The sequence below is a fragment of the Sphaeramia orbicularis genome, chromosome 11 (assembly GCF_902148855.1).
Source record: "Sphaeramia orbicularis chromosome 11, fSphaOr1.1, whole genome shotgun sequence".
NCBI lineage: Eukaryota > Metazoa > Chordata > Actinopteri > Kurtiformes > Apogonidae > Sphaeramia > Sphaeramia orbicularis.
In genome coordinates, this window is record NC_043967.1 from 39876276 (window position 1) to 39895162 (window position 18887).

The window sequence follows — 18887 nt, forward strand, 5'->3', positions numbered from 1 at the left end:
TTTTTTCATTATTATTATTTTTATTATTATTATTATTTTTAATTTTATTTATTTATTTATTTATTTATTTATTCATTCATTCATTCATTCATTTATTATTTATTTTTCAGAAGAAATTTTTCAATCACATTATTTTTTTCATGCCTAAAGAGGAATAAAAACACTCAGGAAAAAATTTTGATTAAGGTTCTCATAATTCGTGCACGACAGGCTTAAAATTCTTTCTTTCTTTCTTTCTTTCTTTCTTTCTTTCTTTCTTTCTTTCTTTCTTTCTTTCTTTCTTTCTTTCTTTCTTTCTTTCTTTCTTTTTGTCTTAGCACCGCCTGTGTAAGATGACCCCTTGTATAAAATACTCACCACCCTGCCGAGTCATCAAAGTAGGCGGGTACACTCGGACAAACAGACCAATAGAAACCCGAGAACGGTGCGATTGACACTTCAGTGGCAAAAAGCTGCGACCAGCTGTCACGGCGCGCGAAATATCAAACATTTCATTTGGTGTATGTGGAAGAGGCGGGAGGAAAATCTGGAGCCCGGCTAAACGCTATCTAAATGCGCCTTAAAGGATTAAAATAGCTTTTTACCAACCAGACGTTTACTTTTCGACTTCTCCTGTGTTTGGTGAAACGCTGTCTGAGTTGGCTTCTTTTACAAAATCCGGAAATTATCGGGCTGAATAAAGATGAGCCTGGTGATTTCTCAACAACAGGTGAACAAACGTTTTTACTTTTTATACTTTTCTTGTAGTTTTGGCTTTTTTTGTTAAATTAACTATCAGTCCTGTATTGTTGTCAGTTGTTTTACGAAGACTAGCATGATCAATGACATTAACAGTATGACTTATGTACTTGTTGCTTGTATTGTTAGCTTTAGCTGTGTGAACTAGCTTGCTATGCTGCCATAATGGAGGTTATCTGCTTGGCCTGGTCTGTATGAATACAGGCATGATTATTCGAGTATTTTTTTTTTTACTTTATGACCACTGTAAACTTCCATATATTAACACACAGTGCTCGAGTTTTAATTTAATCCTACATTGATCTGAATGGCATAAGTTTAAAGCAGCAAATCTCTTGCTAATGTCTATGGTCATTGTTTAGTTTATGGCATGGAGCCGCCAATGTAAATGAAAAGGCATTTGTATTCCTGTTATCAATAGAAGCTTACTTTAGGTTTAAAATGCATGGCCTTTTTTTGGAAATGACACTAATTTCAACGAACAAAACCAAGCTTACACTTTAAAATGAAATCCCGTGAGCTAATACTACTTAGTTTACTGAATAGTCAGTGCCTAAAATGGCAGAAATGCAGCCCAAATGTGACATTTTTAACCCATTCTGAAACATTCAGATTAAAATAAACACTACAGTTGTATGTTTTAAACCCACGGGAGTTTGCTTGTGCTTAAATTACATTAGGGGTAAGGTCTGGCAATATTACATTCCCTTCCCTAGCCGTAGTAAACGAAATAAACCTTCAGATAAAAGAGTTATTTTGCTTCTAATGATAATTATCATGATGTAAAACTATTTTGCAGTAATCACCATTGCCCACCTGTAATTAGGGGTTTATTACAAAGAATATATGAAACAGCTGAGGTTATCTGACATAAGTAGCTTATAGATTGCAGTGGCCATATTTACAGTAGCAGAAATGATTATTACTTGACAACTATTTTGATACCAACAATTGGTTTGAATAATATGATTCCATCTTCTTTAATGTGAATACCCTCTGGTTTCTTTGTGCCTCATCTCAATCTGCAATGAAAATTATTGTTTGCAGTCCTGTCTGCATGTTTTGGTACATAGAAAATAAACTACCTGATTTATTGTGGAAAAAAGTGATCAATTATTCCTACTGCCATCAGCGTGCACAACACATTTTCCTGTGGTAGATACCAGTACAGCCTCACTGGACTGAAGCTCTCTAGTTATGATTTATGGACTATTGTAAAATCAAGAAATTGTGTTTTTAATCATGCACCGTACATGCTGCATGAAATGCATATTTTGTTCAGTGTCTAATACAAGCTGCTGTACACCTGAATTTATCACAGGGGATGCATAAAGAGTTTGTATACATGGGCTGAATTGTGTATTTTGTCATCGTGTCCAGGCTGACCGACTCCCTGCCACAGTCCAAACAGCTACAGAGAGCGACTCGGACAGTGGGATGGGATCTCCAGCAGAGGAGATGGTGACAGAAACCAACAACAGAGATGAGCTTCCAGGTGAAGTGCCACAATGATAGAACTTGATCTAATGTGGGACAGTACAGAGCCGATTCAGCTTGACAGGAGGGATCCATTCATTTACTGTGTGTTCAAGTGATGGGTCATAATTTTCAAACATGCATACATTTTTTATGGTTTACTTTATGCACCCATATTTTCGCTTATTTTTTTTACTAGCACCTGTTAATAAGTAACATGTTGCTTGGTGGTGACAGTAATGAGCCTAAAATTTGTTTTTAACAACCCCAAGAACACTTTACCACCAAACATAGTCAAAAATGTGCATGGTGTAGAGATTAAATGCCACTCTACAGGTTTCTTCTCTTTGTAGAGTGGCATTACCTGCAAAGCTAAAGACTGCTAGAGCTGTCAAATTTGTTGTAGGAACTCCTTCCAGAAGAAAACAATTGTACTAATAAAAATAATGATAAAAAGCTTTCTGAATAACGTTTTTGTTTGAAATGCTCACAACTTGTGCAAGTATAAGTGAGTTTATGAATTCCTTTTGTCTCCAGATTCCGATGATGAAGACATTACAGCTCACAGAAAGCCACGACGTAACGCCATCAGAGACAGCGACAGCGAAGAAGAGGATGCAGCTGCAGAGAACAGCACTCACATGGCTGAAGCACTGGTCTTATCTGCTTCCAGTGAAGAAGATATGGAGACTGTAGAAGTGGGTGAGAGAGCTGGCAAGAAAGAGAAAGGAGTGCAGAGGAGCAAGAGAATAAGCCGTGCTCCAACTGACAGTGATGAGAGTGAGCCCGAACAAGGAGATGTTGAAGAGAAGGAGCAAGAGGACATGAAGAATGAGGCAAAATTAAAGAAGGATACAAAGAAGAGAGACAAAAGTCAGAGACGTCGCGAGAAAAAGGAGAAGCACAGCAAAGTGGTGGAAAAACTGAAGAAGAGAGACAGGTTTTCTGAAGTGAATGAGGTCAGTGGAGCTTGGTCTGTCTTCCAGTCCATGTAAGATTTCCAAAAATTTGTGATGTAAACAACATTAACCCTTTCATGCATAGTGGTCACTCCAGTGGACAGTTATTCTCCAGCTGTTCTCTTGTATATTCATGGGTTTTGTTGTTTTACTTGTCTCTCGACCAACACAGTGGACACTTATGCACCATCCCATAATACACTGACATTCAGACCATTCCTGTAACTTTGCAGCTCTTGATAAACCTGATCTGTAGCAACGTATGTGACTGTAAATCAATTGCTAATTGTTATTAGACTGTTTTTTTGTTTTTTTTTTTCAAAGTTGTTGTGTTTTGTTGTTTTTTGCATATTATTTGAGTGAGTAATAACTACTATTACAGTATGTTAAAATGTGAGAAAACATCAGATTAGTGACATTAAAAAAACCATTTATTTCATAGTTTTCACACAGTATGACAGTAAATGCATGTTTCTTTGCTTCAAAAATTAAACGCATGGTGTCCATCTAAGTGGATATTTTTGTTAATCCATGAGAAACAGGTTCATAAAAAATCAAATTTCAGTAACGTTGTTTTTCATGCCTTAAAAGGAATAAAAACACCCAGGAAAAAAAAAATCTTGATTAAGGTTCTCATAATTCATGCATGAAAGGGTTAAAATCCTCCATTAACTGAATGGTGTACTGGTTAACCTGTGGAATATTACCTGAAATGAAAGTCTGTTTTGTTTTGTTTTTTTTTTACTTAGGAAACACCTCAGCGTCATGCTCTGAATGATAGCGGGTGTCTGCTGGGTGATACAGAACTGTTTGACACTGGTCTGGATGATGAGGATGAGGAAGAGTCTCTGGAGGCCATCCGAGCTGCGGTGAAGAACAAGATGAAAAAACATAAGGTAGAAGAAAAAAAGCTTTTTACAATTATTGTTGCATATTTAATGTCATCTTTCTTATGAAGCATATATAAATAGGTATGCATGGATATGTCATTGGCATCGATATTTTCTGATATAGGCCAGTGTCTGTATCATACAAGATGTATTTTCACTGACGGCAGTGGCAGATATTTATCTGTTTTGGTATATTAGAAGTTTCTTCAGAATTTTCTTTGCTGGCATCTGTGTTCATTCAAAGATAATGTGATAAAGGGCTTAAAGACTTTTAAAAAAACACTAACTTTTTTATGTTTATAATGAACATTTTTTTTGATTGGAGGGGATAATAACAAAATTATTAAACAGAATATAACATCGATATTAAATATTTAAAATGACAAACTTTGGTCTATTTAAGTTATATTTTGATTTTGTAGTGAATTTGTTAGGTTGACCTGTGTTTAATGTTGCTACAGGAACCTCTCATGAATGAAGAAGAAGAAGAAGAGGTGCTGGAGAAACCCCAGCGTGTTGTAAGCTTTACCTAAATGCTTAATGCAATTAATACTAAATTTTATGTAGCTGTGTGTCTTTGTTTATGTATTTTACTTCTGATTTGACCATAAAGCACCTTGTGAATTCTTCCTGTGTAAAGTGCTATATAAATAAACTTTACTTATTAAATATTTTTTAACTAAAAAAAAAAAGTTAAACTTTGTGCATGTGGGATGTTACAGGAGAGAAAAGCTGCACGTGCCAGTAAAGAGGCCATGAAGCAACTCCACAGCGAGTCTCAGAGGCTGATCAGAGGTCAGTTTGTATGACATGTTGGTATTTTTTTTAATCTGTGTGTTGTATTTTGCTTATACTGATCTGTGTCATTATGGCTAAATTTTGGATATTTGATTTTTGTAGAGTCTACACTTGGTCTGCCCTACCACATCCCTGAACCTAAGACCCTTGACCAGTTCTTTAAGAAGAGAACCAGGCCTGGGGGTCCCGCCATGGCACTGTTAAAGTAAGTCCAACAAAATTCACTTCATATTCTCTCCGTTTCTTTTACAAAAGAAACACAATAAGTATAGTAATGAAGGATATTAAAGAGATCTGTCTAATGAGATGTCTTTGTAAGATTAATAGAACTTCACAATAGGGGCCATGACACTAAATGGATGATATTTATCATATATAATCATTAATGCATCATCTAGACTTAAAACCTACATATGATACAGTAATGTTTACAAAGTACAAGACATCTAAGACTATCAAAAGACCCTAAATTAAAACTACCTGAAAACCTAACCTGAATTACTAAGTGGTTCCAACAACATTTGATACGTTTTGAAGGCCCCTTCTGTTTCAGTAGCAGCTGCTGTTTTGATAAGAGACGCAGATTTTTATTCCTGTCAACTGCTACAAAACACACTGAAGGTCGTATATTTCAGCAGTTGTCTTTTTATCCTTTAGAAGAAGCTGTTTGTAGTCTTTATAATGCATGCAAAGGAATGTAAATCAGGATAAGAAGATTAAAGCTGTGAAAAAGAGGGAGCATGTGCCAGTGTCAATGATATAGCACTGTGAAGCAAAAAGACCAAATAAACCTGCTGTTTTAACCTGTAAATAGTAATACCGGTCTGATTTCTCTTTTAGATCTACAAAGTACTCAGCCATGATGTTGGAGGTGCCATCAGCTCCTCCACCTCCTGCAAACCCTCCATGTGAGCCCCCACAGACATCAACAGACCAGGACTCTTCCCCCCCTTTGGACCAGGCGTCCATCCAGATGCAGCCGTTACCCCAACCCACTGCCACCTCGTCCCCACAGCAGGAGAGCCTCAGCCCGGCCAGAGAAGCAACTGCCAGTTCAGATCCTGACCAGGACTCCGGGCCGATGCTTTACCTGTCTGAGAGTCTGCAGGAGTCTGTCACAACAGATGTTAAACCTGCCTCTGGGGAAGAGGTGTCTACTGCAGCAGCTGAGGAAAATCAAACCAAAGAGTCTGAATCTGGAGCCCAGCGAGGAGAGCTTGGAGCTGGGACTGCTGCTGAGCCTTCAGCCTCCGAGTGTGGGAGCACTGATCCGGTGACTGCAGAGCCTTCAGCAGAAAAACCCACAAAACTTAAGAAGGACAAATTTGCTCGACTGAAAGAGCTTGGATTAAACCCCCCACCTGTTGCTAAATTGTGTGCTGATGATGGAGCCTTCGTCCAGCTCGAGCCCCCACAGCTAAACCCTGGTATGTAACTGTTTTTTATAATTTAGCTAAAAAAATAGTGACCAAGAATAACAATATATAAAAGGTTGATTTTATTTCCTTTTTGCATTTTTATTTTTAATTTCAGTCATTTTCAAGATTAGCATGCTGTATTAAAATGAGATAGAAAAAAATACTGTGTAATTTTAACAACTCAACAAAGCATTACTATTTAAGAAATGTTATTCATTTAGAACGGATGAACCATCCACCAAAGATGGCTTTAAAAAATGTCAGTATATTTGTGTCATTAACCAGAAAAATGTAAGTTATATCCACCCAAAATTGAAAACTAATAACATTATCTCTTTCAATTTATTTTGCATAATTTTAAACAAGATACAATGTGGTGTCAGTCAGTTTTGTAAGTTATTTTTTTAGTGTTCAGTTCACAAAAGTGTATCTTGTACACATAGTTTAATTTTTTTCCTTAGTATTTATCATGACAATAACTAAATTATAAAACACTATACAGGGTTGGAGGCCCTGAAGGAGCGTTACCTTCGTCACGTCCAGGCACCTGCACATCCTCAAAGAGAGCATTCGATGCAGCTCAACATCATCCGCAAAGACAGCACCCCTTCTGGACAGGAAGAGCTGCGTACGGAGTCAGTCACTGTCACTGTTAAAGATGGTGTGGATGAGCCTGTGGCCACTAAACCTGGTAGGTCACAGACTGAACAGTGATGTGCACACAGAGAATACAAGGATGCTTTTAGTTTCTTTAATATTTCTGCGAATCACAGTTTTTTGACAGGTATGTGTTACACATGATTAAACACAGGAGGAGGCCTGTTCTGCCTGCGGGGCTGTTGTTCATAGAGCCAGATTTGGACAGGAATGCATGTATATTAACACTGGAATTGACTTTGCTTCCTGACATGAACAACCTCCTCTGTCCCCCCTTGTGTAGGAGAGAAGCTGCTGACTCTGAAACAGCGTCTGCAGCTCGCCATGGCCCAGCGGAGAAAAGAGGAGAGGGCACGCAAGGCTGAGCTGAATCGACTTGACAACGAAGACTGTGGAGAAGAAGAGGAGGAGGAAGAAATGACAGATGACTCGGAGGAGGAGGAGGTGAGAGGATGCGTTTGTCCCTATTCAATGATTGTGAAAATGTAATTAAATGGAAATGACTTCTGCATCATTTCATCTATTTTTTCCTTTCGTAATGCTGCTACTTTCTCAGGGTGTAGATGACTTACTCAGAGGAGATGATGGTGAAGAAGAAGAAAAGCAACTTGAAGATGAGGAAGAAGGCAGTGTAGCCCAGAGTATGAGGAGTCCTTCTCCTGTGGCCCTTAACGGTCCTTCACCATCCCCTGACCTTGTTAACACTGATGGTACTCTGATGCTCTTTCCAGGAAACTCCTGTTCTCGCACTGGGTAAGAGAATGTGGATGTTTGAGTTGTGGATCTTTCCTTTTGTGTAACAGATCTATAAATCACTGTGCTGACAGATGGTCACAGCAGTTTACAAAACAAATGGATGCAGTTCATTTATTTTAGATGAACAGCAGCACAATTTGCAGTATATTCCATCTTGTTATAGTCTTAATTTTATTGGTAGAAGCCTGTAACATGTGAACATACATTCTCAAGTCATAATTTTTTACATATAGTGAAAAGGATACATGTTGGTGTACAGAGACAGCATGTTTGGAAATGAGGAGAAAAGAACAAAGACAGGGAAAAATAAGAGTGCAACTTATGCATTATTGTTGCACTAAACACAGTAAATATCAGACAAAAGCGACAATAATATTCCAAATATACACATACTTATGCATCTACACAAAAAAATGAATTTACAGACAAAAATAAAATGTGTTGTCTGTACTTTCTACCCTAAAACACAAGTCAAAGTGAACTGTAATAATTGTAGATTCGTTTTAAGTTTTAGAGACTTATTTTTAGTTGTAAAACATACAAAATTAATAGAATTGTAAAAAATAAATAAAATAAATGGCGTACTTCACTAGGACATGGATTTTTTTCCCATACAGTTAATCTGAAAGAAGCAGGCAGGTCTGCTAACTCCTGTATGTCGTTTGTTCTCCTCATAATGACTCGCACTCCAATCAGCTTGAGCTAAACTTGGTTTCACATGACACTAACTTGGCATTGGTTTACGGCTTAGAGTTTCTAGATGCAATTTGTAACGTTGGGTTCTGCATTATGGTCGTGAACCTTCAAACATTGTATACTACATGTTCTCTGTAAAAGTGCATGTATTGTTGAACTCCTATTTTATACACTGTTCTTTCTGTGTGTTGTATTGGATGTTGGACTTAAGTTCTGTTATTCTGCTTGACAGTGATGGTCTAAGGAGGCCAGGTCCCTCTGGACAAGACAGCAGTAATAAGATGGGTGAGAACAATATGGGTCCTTTTTAAAATTTTTTCATCTTTACACACCTAAAACACTTTAAACTCTTTGTTCTCTTGCGCAGAAAAATCCTTAAAAGTGACAAGAATGTTTTTTATTCATGGTATCCTTCTCTCCTATCTAGAGGATGACTCTCTGTCTCTAATAAAGGACAACAGCCACAACAGCAGCTTTGAACTTGCAGGATCTATGATCACCTCTTACCAGCCAATCAACAATCAGCACTCAACAGGACGGGGCGTGGCCAACTCTATATTTCGCTCCCCTTCCCCCTGCCTCTTCAGGCCCAGCTTCCTTGGATCTGCATCTAAAGTGAGCAGAAAGTCTTTTTGGTTAACAGCTAGAGCATTTTTTACTAAACGCATGAATAACAGTAATTTCATGCTTACGTATTTATTTGATTACACAGAGCAGTTATACAGCAATGCATATACAGTTGCAGAAAAAAATATTAGACCATCAAAAGTCATCCAAAACAATGGTTATGCAATCAAGTACTAACTCCTGTGTGTATCATGTGACTAAAACAGATAGAAAAGGAAACATGGAATGCCTAAAAGCACTGTTTTTGCCAGTACAATTCCATAGATGTTGATATAAGAACTGAAGTGATTTTGGTTATTATCAAGAAAACATGGAAAATTCATAGATATCAGCTCTAAAATTAAACTCTTACGAGCTATTTTTGTTGTTATCATTATATTTGTCCAAATAAATGTACGTTTACCAGGCATTAAAATGAACAAGAAATTGAAGAGAACAAGGGTGGTCTAAAAAAATTTTTCCACGACTGTATGTGAATCCATCTGTGTACATATAGCAACTCATACACTGACAAATGTAATAAAGTAAGTCCTGTTAATATATTATAAAACCTGCATTCTGGCTGAAACATGTATAAAATTCTAAGGTGGATTGTCCTTTTAAAGCCTTTATTTTGCCAGTAGCCACTGCTCTATTTAATTCTTTGCCTGCCAGTGACAAAAATGGTGCCATAGTAGGGATAAATGAAGCATACTCATAACACAAAATATACCTCTGTTCTGTTAGTTTGCACCTTGATGAAAGCCATACACATTTGGAAATTATCCTTTATTTTTTTTATTACATGGTTTGGCTGTATTTGCTCTCAGCAGAAGATAACATCATATTTTAGGACCTGTTACAGCTGGAAACCAGGTTGATTAATCTTTTTCTTGTCTCTGTAATCTGTGGTTTTAATGTTGTTATAATTCCATCCAACAGAGCTCAGGCAAATTGTCGGAGCCATCTTTATGCCTCCCCGTCGAGGACTCCCAAGACCTTTACGCCCCTCCATCCCCTGATACAGATTCAGGGCCCCTGGGGGGAGTTGCTTCTGGGCCTGGTTTGGGGGGAGAATCACAAGGCCGCTTTTCTCTGGAAGATGACGGCCATTCCCAGTTACTCGACGCAGATGGCTTCCTCAACGTGGGTCCTCGGCCTGGTGCACCCCCCTCCCACAAGAGGCAGCTGATCCTGGACAGCCTGGATGAAAATGCCATGGATGCGAACATGGGAGAGCTGTTAGGGTTGTGCTCTGGTACTTTCGGGACGGCAAAGAGCAACTCGAATGAAGCTGGAGGCCTCGGAGCTACACAAGAGGATGAGTTGCTGGGTCTGTGTTCTGGAGCATTTCCACCAACACAGGCTAGCGGAGAGCAGTCTGAACCAGAGAAGAGGAAGGATGAAGATACTGACAGTTCCATGGATCAGCTTCTGGCACTGTGCTCAGGCAAATTTCCAAGCCCAGGTAAGGGAGTGTGTGCAGTCTTTGTATCAGATTAATAAAAAACAAATGTGCCCTCACTGATCAGACATTATTCAAAGTAATACTGGACATAAGAATGCTTAAGGAAAACATGTTATTGTAAGAAATGAAATGTGAAACTTCAGTGTTTCCACTAGATTCACTGCATTTCAGAGGGGTGGGGGCTGCCCTGCTTTTCTTTATTGGCTTCTCTTTTATTCATTGTGTGAAGTACAGGACAGTTTGCTCACAGTAATTATTCCTCCTCTGCCTTTGAATTTAAATTCTTTTGTACTGAATTCTATTAATCATTAATATTTTAATTACAATATTATATAACTTTTGGACCAGAAAAAACAAGCAATTAAATGTGTCATGTTTCTCAATTAATTTTATTCCTGGATAGATTTTTTTTTCCCCCCTGACCCTCAGACATTTGAAGTCTGTCTATTAAGCTGTCACTATAGATGGATTAAGACTTTCTAGGTTGTTTTTTTAACTAGTCTGAGTCTTGTCAGTAAGTCAAGTAACATTTTCACTTCAGGGGAACAGCATAACTATAGCACAATAAGGTGAAACAAAACATGCATGTGTAAGCTGTGATTGGGAAACACTAGTTTTCGAAGAGACTGGGAAATGTTCAAGTTGGACTTAGTGTAGTTTAAAAAATATTTTTCGGCCCCTCTTGAATGTTCATCCTTTTTGTTTTATTAAACTTATAACATTTGTGTCCTTTCCTGCCAATTTCAGGTTCTCCTCATACGGCTTCACCCGTAAAGAACAGGTACAGAGCAAACACCTACTGTACATATCTGTAAATACAGTACTTTTTTTGTAAGTTTTAATGTTAATGTGATATTTTTTTCATATAGTGAAAAGGAGCCAAATGAAAAAGAGCAACAAGAAGAGGAGGAGGATCAGTATGAGTTTCAATTTCTATCAGATGAAGACAGTCAAAACGCACAAGTAAGTGTGTAAACAAACTTAAACCTCACTGTCATATGGTTTGGGTGCATTATTTAACATTTTACTGCATGAATGTGTGCATTGTAGGAGGGGGAGGGGGATGAGGATGATAATAGTGGAAGTGAAAATGAGGAAGAGGAGGCTGAGGAGGAAGAAGACAACAATGATGTGGAAGAGGAGGAAATGCAGGGTGTGTTCGCACCTCACAGAACAAAGAAAAAGAAGAAAATGTGAGTATATAATCAAAAAATTCAACTTCAAGACCTGGGTTGTAACATCTACCCTGTCGCACAGGTCTGACACTTTTCTAACCTCCTCTGAACAGGCGTTTGACCGACTACGTGGACTCCGAGGCTGAGCTGTCAGGCAGCGACGTGGGCAGTGACGATGACGACGATGCCGGAGGGAGCGAGTACGAGGAAGAAGACCTTCTGGAAGAGCTTCCATCTGATGAAGAGCTGCAGGACCAAGTCAACAAGATCCACATGTGAGTAACAGCTGATATTTAAACTGAAATGACTTAATACAGTTCTGCTGGTGTCGTCCTAAGAAGAAGCCTATGAAAACTCAGTGTTAGTCCAGAAAGGATGAAAGTATAAATCTGTTGAATTGTGTTACAGGAAGCAGGTCCTGGATGATGACAAGCGTCGTTTAAGGTTGTACCAGGAGCGTTATCTGGCTGATGGTGACCTGCACTCTGATGGCCCAGGACGAGCTCGCCGCTTCCGCTGGAAAAACATAGGTATGATTACAAGATGAGGATTTAATATCTGTAAATGCCAAATCCTGGTAATTAATATTGAGTTTTAATTCAAGAACAGTACACACACACACAAAAGACTGAAGAGATGCACGTCAATGGAAGCGAAATCCTTACAGTTGCCTGCTGAAACCCACTGTAGACATTTGTTATGTAATTGAGGACTTCTGGATTGGAAGATTTATGAACCTGAAATTTATATTGGCAGCTTAGTGTTGGGGGAGCCAAACAATGGTCATTAGCTGTTTTTCAGTACGATGTCGTGTGTGAACTTTTTTTTTTCGGAACTATTGAGAAGGCACTGTGTCTGGTGTCATCTTCGTTAGCAATTTCTTCAAACATCTTCTCTGATGAAACTACTGGTCAGACTCCTTTCAAATTTTATATGTAGCTTTCTTGGGACAATGTGTACAAACGTTCACAGTTTTGACAAATTTAGATTTTTGACAATATCTTTAAAATATTAAAAATTGACCTTTACTTATAATGGTCCATATTTTGATGTCGTATAGCATGGAAATCTGGAAATGGTTACAGATATCAATATAGTTACTACTGAGCACTGATAAGAGGTCATATATGGACTTTGAGTTATCCTTCATGAAAGTACCACCCACTTCTACTGGGAGATTGATCTCTTGCATCAAGACCACAGGACTGTAACATAGTGACAGAACTGGACAACCTCGCAAATTCAAGTTGTTATTGATTCTTTGTAGAACAGGGCCATTGGTTGTATTTTTACCTCCACCAAGGAGGTTATATTTTTGCCAGGGTTTGTTTGTTTGTCTGTCCGTTAGTGTGCAACATAACTCAAAAAGTTATGGACAGATTTGGATGAAATTTTCAGGGTTTGTTGGAAATGGGATAAGGAAGAAATTATTAAATTTTGGTGGTGATCGGGGGTGGGGGGGCCCACGGGGGGGCCCACTGATCAGCCTTGGCGGTGGTCTGCGCTCTCCGAGTGCTTCTAGTTGTGAACTGGTTTTGGGTGAATGATTTATGCTGCATTGCTGCCAGCAGGTGGTGCTGCAGGCTATACTGCACATGGTTTTACTAAACTGGACAGAAGAAGCTGTGAATTCAGTTGTTGTGGTTGACTACCAGACTATCTGGGAAGATGCACCAAACACCTAAATATCATATTGTAACAAATGAAACACTAAATGGTAGTTCTGAGAGAATTTATTTGAAAATGTGTTTCCATTTACTCTGTGCATTTAGACTGTTTCAAATTAAGTTCAAGTTAACAAAACTTTTTTTTGTGAAATTCAGTTGTTCAAATTCATTTATTATTTTTTTTTTTTTTTTTTACATTTTTTATAAGCATTTTCCGGTGTGAATAATAAAAAAAAAAACAAATTAAATACATTTATAGAAATACAGCTACTATATGTGACAGCACAGCATGATACAGATAACAGTAGCATCATAACTGCAATACTGCAATTTAATTAAGTTGCATTTATTTCTATTGAACTTTAACTTAACATTGATGGTTTTTTCCTCTGAGCTTTTACAAGAACTTCTTTTTTGTGTTTCTCCTCCAGATGATGGTTTTAACACGGACAGAACAGGAGCAGAAGGTGAGGAAGAGGAGGAGGAGGATGACATCGATCAGACTGAAGTCCAGAGGAGGAAGGAGAGACTGGAGAAGGAGCAGTGGCTCAGAGAACAGGTAGGACGCAGCCTTTGGAAGTGTGTGTTATTCTGGTAAAAGCTAAAACCACATGTGGAGCAGATACTGTTATCGGTCAACAGAAATCTTACCAGTAAACACACTAAGATAAACAAAAGTTGAGACCACCCCCTTGTCTGTATCTCGCCTTCATTCCTTTCTTCTTGTCTCACTCCAGTCTGAACAGAAAGCTAAGAAAGGGGAAGATTTGGACGCAGACGATGAGAAGATTGGAGAGGAAGATAGTCGTTTCATGAAGCTGGCCAAGAAACTAACTGCCAAGACTCTACAGAGGAAAGGTTGTTTTTTTAAACAGAAGCCTCACAAGACAAGTCTCATGAACACAGATGTGTTTTTGTCTGATTATGTCATAATAATCCTCATTTGCACACAAATAGGAAACAATCAGATCAAAATAAAACTTCAGTTACTTATATTTTAAAGCCTTTCGAGGTGGGAGCAGCTAAAACCACAACGTGATTTAAAAAAAACAGGCCAGTTATGGCTTAAAGAGTAAAATGAGCTTCAATGCAGGATCTTATCCACCAAGTGTTGGAGAGGAAAGGCTTTTTTTGTTCTAAAGTGAATATGACATTACAGCAAAAGGAAGGGAAAGAAGTTTACAGATTTTTATCAGTGAGAAACATAATCTTTGAGATGTCCTGAGATACATACTATTACTTCTAGTTAACAGTGTGAGATGAGAAGGCTGTAACCCAGCCCTGGTGTGCATTAGTGTTGTAGAGATAAAGCACAGCTACTTGTACACAGATTACATAAAAAACTACTGGCTTGTGTCCCAGCCCCTGTTGCCAGTCTCGTTGCAAAATGGCAAGTTGATTTGGAGTTCATTTCCTGACATTTGATGTGTTCTTATTTGATTGGCTCTAGTGTTATTGTTACTACATGTTAAATTGATGAGTTGTTCCTGGGCACTTCATGTACTACAAAGTAAATGATCGAGTGGCTTCTGTAGCAGGATATTATACTTGAAATAGTTCAATATTTACATTTTTAGTTTAAGGAACAAACAATTCAAGTAAAGACTGATATTCTGGAGGGTTTTGGTGTCTATACAATAGTCTTAATATTTTCATTGTTCATGCCAGAACCTCCCGTGGTTCCACAACCAGAGAAGAAGTCATCGTCTGTGAATCCCTTCCAGAAACCAGTGCAGCCCTCACAGGTACATCACTGATATTCATAACTCACTTTTCACACTGTTGTTTTGTTTTCATTTGTAAGGGAAATACTATGTTTCATTATGTCAGAGAAAATTTGATATAAGGCTTTTAAACTTTTTTTAATGCTGATTATTAATAATTAATTCCTATAACCATATATACCAGATATATTCTTGAAGTAGCCTGCAAACCAGATGTATCTACCTAAGATTAACATTCACTCTGGCAGATTTTTCTGGCCAATTCCAAACAATTTGGACCAACCACAACTGTTTATGTCATATGGAATGAGTTTGATGTAATTTGAGGGGATGACTGGCTGCAACCTGTGATTTCTTCAAGTTGAGCATTGGGTTTTGTCTGTAGTAAAGCCCTAAAGTCCTAATAACCCCTGAAGGCAGCAAGGGCTCTGTAACGTGGCCCTGTGACTTTATGAGCAGAGTTTTTCCTGTAGTCCTCTAACAGTACTATGATCTGTATAAGCCCCTGATGTTTGCATAAAGTTATAGCCTACCTTTTGACCTTTGTGTTCTGAGTAGACCCTCTGGTTTATATCAGATCACATATGCGCCTCTGGCAGATCTTAATTCTGCTGAATTGTTATTTAATGGGTTGCAGACGGTCGCCTTCAGTCAGCAGTAAAACTATTTAACTGGGCTTTATTTGTCATACAGCTATGATATGGGTTGTAATTCTGTTGAATTTAATATAGTCACTGAAATTTGTGACAATGTTAAGATTGACACAAAAGAAAAAATAAATTTAGCCAGTAGTATTGTTGTATTGTAATAAGACACTTGCTGCCATCATTTGTGATCATCTATGGTGTGTTTGTGAACTGTCAAATTCTGAGTTTTTGAAGGACAAAAGGTCTTTTGTGGTTGCTGAACAAATACATATGTGTATGTGTGTGTGTGTGTTAGATACTGTTGGTTGTATAGTTCTGTTTCCCAAACTGGAAAACAAATCCAGCAGTAGCAACATGTGGTCATACGTTGATATTTATTGAGTGATAACATTGAATCTCTCTATATTCTATACCAGTGAAGCTGACATGTATGTTTTTATGGACTGGTTACAGGTGAGGAGAGGTTCACTCCTGAGTCAGCCTCAGTCCGTCCTTCAGAAGCTGGCTTCGATCTCAGAGGGAAATCCTCTGGCTCCCAGGAACAGCCGAGGATTCTTGTTTCAGACGTTGTCTCCTGAGAAGGACTCAAACTCAGATGCTCCTCAGAAACAGGTGAGAGGGACAGAAATATCCGTACGTAAGGGGGATTCATGCCACTACCAACTGATCCATTCAATACAATGTGCTCTACTGCTGCAAATGCAAGAGGAAGTGGACTTTTGAGTTGTTTTCACTTATGAAAAGCAAATTTGTGCGTGTTTTTCAAAAAGTTTTAAGAACAATATCAGCTTTGATGCTTTTCATCATGTTTCAGTCAAATTATTCCATTTATAGCTCAAAAAACATTTCGACCGTACAGAGAAAAAGTTATTGTGGATGATATTGTGATCTAAGTACAGAGTATTAATAACTTTGAAATATTTCATTTTTCAACCTCAAATACGGTAATAAAATAAATATAAAAGCTTCGTTCATTTTGAATATTACCGACTGATATTGCAGTTACATTTATTGTGCAGCTCTATTGACATTAGCAGAAAAAATAAATTTGATATAAAGATATTTTCATTACAGTTCTACATGGATGGCAAACTGTCCTGCGGCTTGTGATTTAAGACAGAAATAAAGTACAGCGAAACAAAAAAGAACAGACCTCTTTTTTTTTCTAATCCGGACCGTGTTAAAGTAGATAAGATCACCTCAATGTGACCAGTTGCCCACAGCAAGAGTGAAGTTAAGCAACACTTTTACTCAGTTTTAATGTTCTCCAAGATGCTGTTGACTGAATAACACGGGGTATGAACAAAAACAGCAATCATCTATAGCAATTGGTGAAAATATCAGTTGATGCAGACATTTAAAGTGCATGATAACATGAAATATGTCAGGTTTAAGGTAACATTATTTCACAAATGCATGTTAGAGATGATGTGAATTCATTGGCTCATTAATCATGGGTTTTATCATCCTGATAAATGGTGTAAATAACTGTCCTGACATTTATCCAGCTTTGATTTCACAACACTGTTAAACAGAAAAAAAAAAAAAAACTTGCTGTTTGTGTCTCTTTGGGAAGATCATAGTGTTCTAAAATGAGTTAAAAAAAACAAAATACTTTCCAAAGAGATGAGAGCTCAATGTGAAGAATGTGACAAGTTGATTTATTGAATGGTGTCATTTGCATTTCTGACACTAGGTGGAGCCAAAGTCCACACTGCTTACATCAGATTAGATAGATGCTGTTAAATAAAGATGGCAGAAAAGAAAGAAAACAGTGTTGCTGGGTAGTTTTCCAATAAATGCACTTTACACTTACAATAAATGCGCTAATTCACAACCTATATAGTTTCTTGCTGGCGTGATATCTTGTCTTTTGTTGGGATTTATTTACAGATTCAAGGTTTCAAGATTATTTTTGGGAAAATACTTTAACCTGAGTTCTGTCTGATGTTTAGATGAAGAAGAGGGGGCCGGTGGAGGCTGTGAACCCAGCATCTAAAAGGGTCTGCAGGGAGAGCAAACCTGCTGTACCAACAAAAGGACCCCAGAGGAGCATCTTCAGCTTCCTCGACCACTGACACACTGGTACATTCACTGACTCCATCATCCGTTACCCATTATGCCACTGAGCGGGGCCACAAATCACAGGCCATACCCAACATTTCAGGGATAAAGGAACTAATAAAATGGTCATTTATGTTTACATTGCCTTTCACTGCCAACCTCAAGAACACATTTACAGTTGAACTTGAATCTTACTACTTACAGTTTCTGCTCCATACGATGCCTTCACTGTCTCGTTGTACTTGACTTCAGCTTAACTGCTTGATGTGTCCATTTGTGAATGTCTTATGTAAATAAAATTGATTTGCTGTTTAATGGTTAGGGAGTTTTGTATAATTGTATTTGTACGATTTAAATTTGTTTAACCTTGTAAATAAAAGTGTATTTTAAAACTACTGACTCTTGTCTTCTTTGTCAGACTGGGTAAAGATGAATAGAACTAGACTTATGTAATTGATTTGGAATGTAAATGTTATTAAATGTGTTTGAGATTACAAACTCAACGTTTTCTGAAAAAAAAAAAAAAAAAAAACTTTTAAGTGCAATATAACAGCTCTACATGTGAGGGTTGATGGACAAAAACCAACATAAATGACTTAAGACCAGAAAAGTTTGTTTAAATTATTATATGACAGTTCAAAATTTTATAATTATCTATACATTTGCTAGAAAAGTAATCAAATTACAAAGTTGAAATATATTTTATTATGCTATATTTTTAGAAATGTGTAATTCCATTTCTAAAGTCACCTTTCCAAAATAATTATCAGCGTAAATTTTACAACTTAAAGTGTTTTGGACTGCATCATCTGGTCAAGATACTGTAAATTTAGTCAGAGATGTTTCCTGCATCACTGAAAAAAAACTGAACATTAAGATCCATATTTACCATATTAGAGTCACAGGACAATGTTTAAACTACATTTGATCTGAAATTAAGTTCCATAATTAATTTAAGAATAACTGATGCACAAAGTAGAGCTTTTATTAAACCTTATCAAGGCCTTAAAGTCAATGTCTTAAAGTCAGAATAAATAAATCATAAATGTTCTTCAGCCTTAAAACACTTTGCTACTTATTAATCTTTTCATTTATGTTTGTCAAAGTAAATAAAGCTCTAAATCTTTAATCCTATAACTGAACCTCAT

The 18887-nt window shown here is 37.5% G+C and overlaps 1 protein-coding gene across 1 annotated transcript; it reads left to right on the plus strand.

The window, feature by feature from the left end:
- The first annotated feature begins 510 nt into the window (after window positions 1-510).
- Window positions 511-18113, plus strand: clspn (claspin). The gene is made up of 24 exons (XM_030146549.1): window positions 511-709; window positions 2119-2233; window positions 2752-3173; window positions 3923-4069; window positions 4525-4581; window positions 4786-4858; window positions 4964-5066; window positions 5702-6288; window positions 6782-6970; window positions 7220-7380; window positions 7493-7689; window positions 8621-8673; window positions 8816-9003; window positions 9937-10462; window positions 11210-11243; window positions 11332-11425; window positions 11513-11655; window positions 11751-11912; window positions 12046-12167; window positions 13736-13863; window positions 14042-14162; window positions 14973-15049; window positions 16129-16287; window positions 17631-18113. Exons 1-24 carry the CDS (start codon window positions 683-685, stop codon window positions 17751-17753), a joined length of 4008 nt encoding a protein of 1335 aa, XP_030002409.1. The 5' UTR covers window positions 511-682; the 3' UTR covers window positions 17754-18113.
- Window positions 18114-18887: the final 774 nt, after the last annotated feature.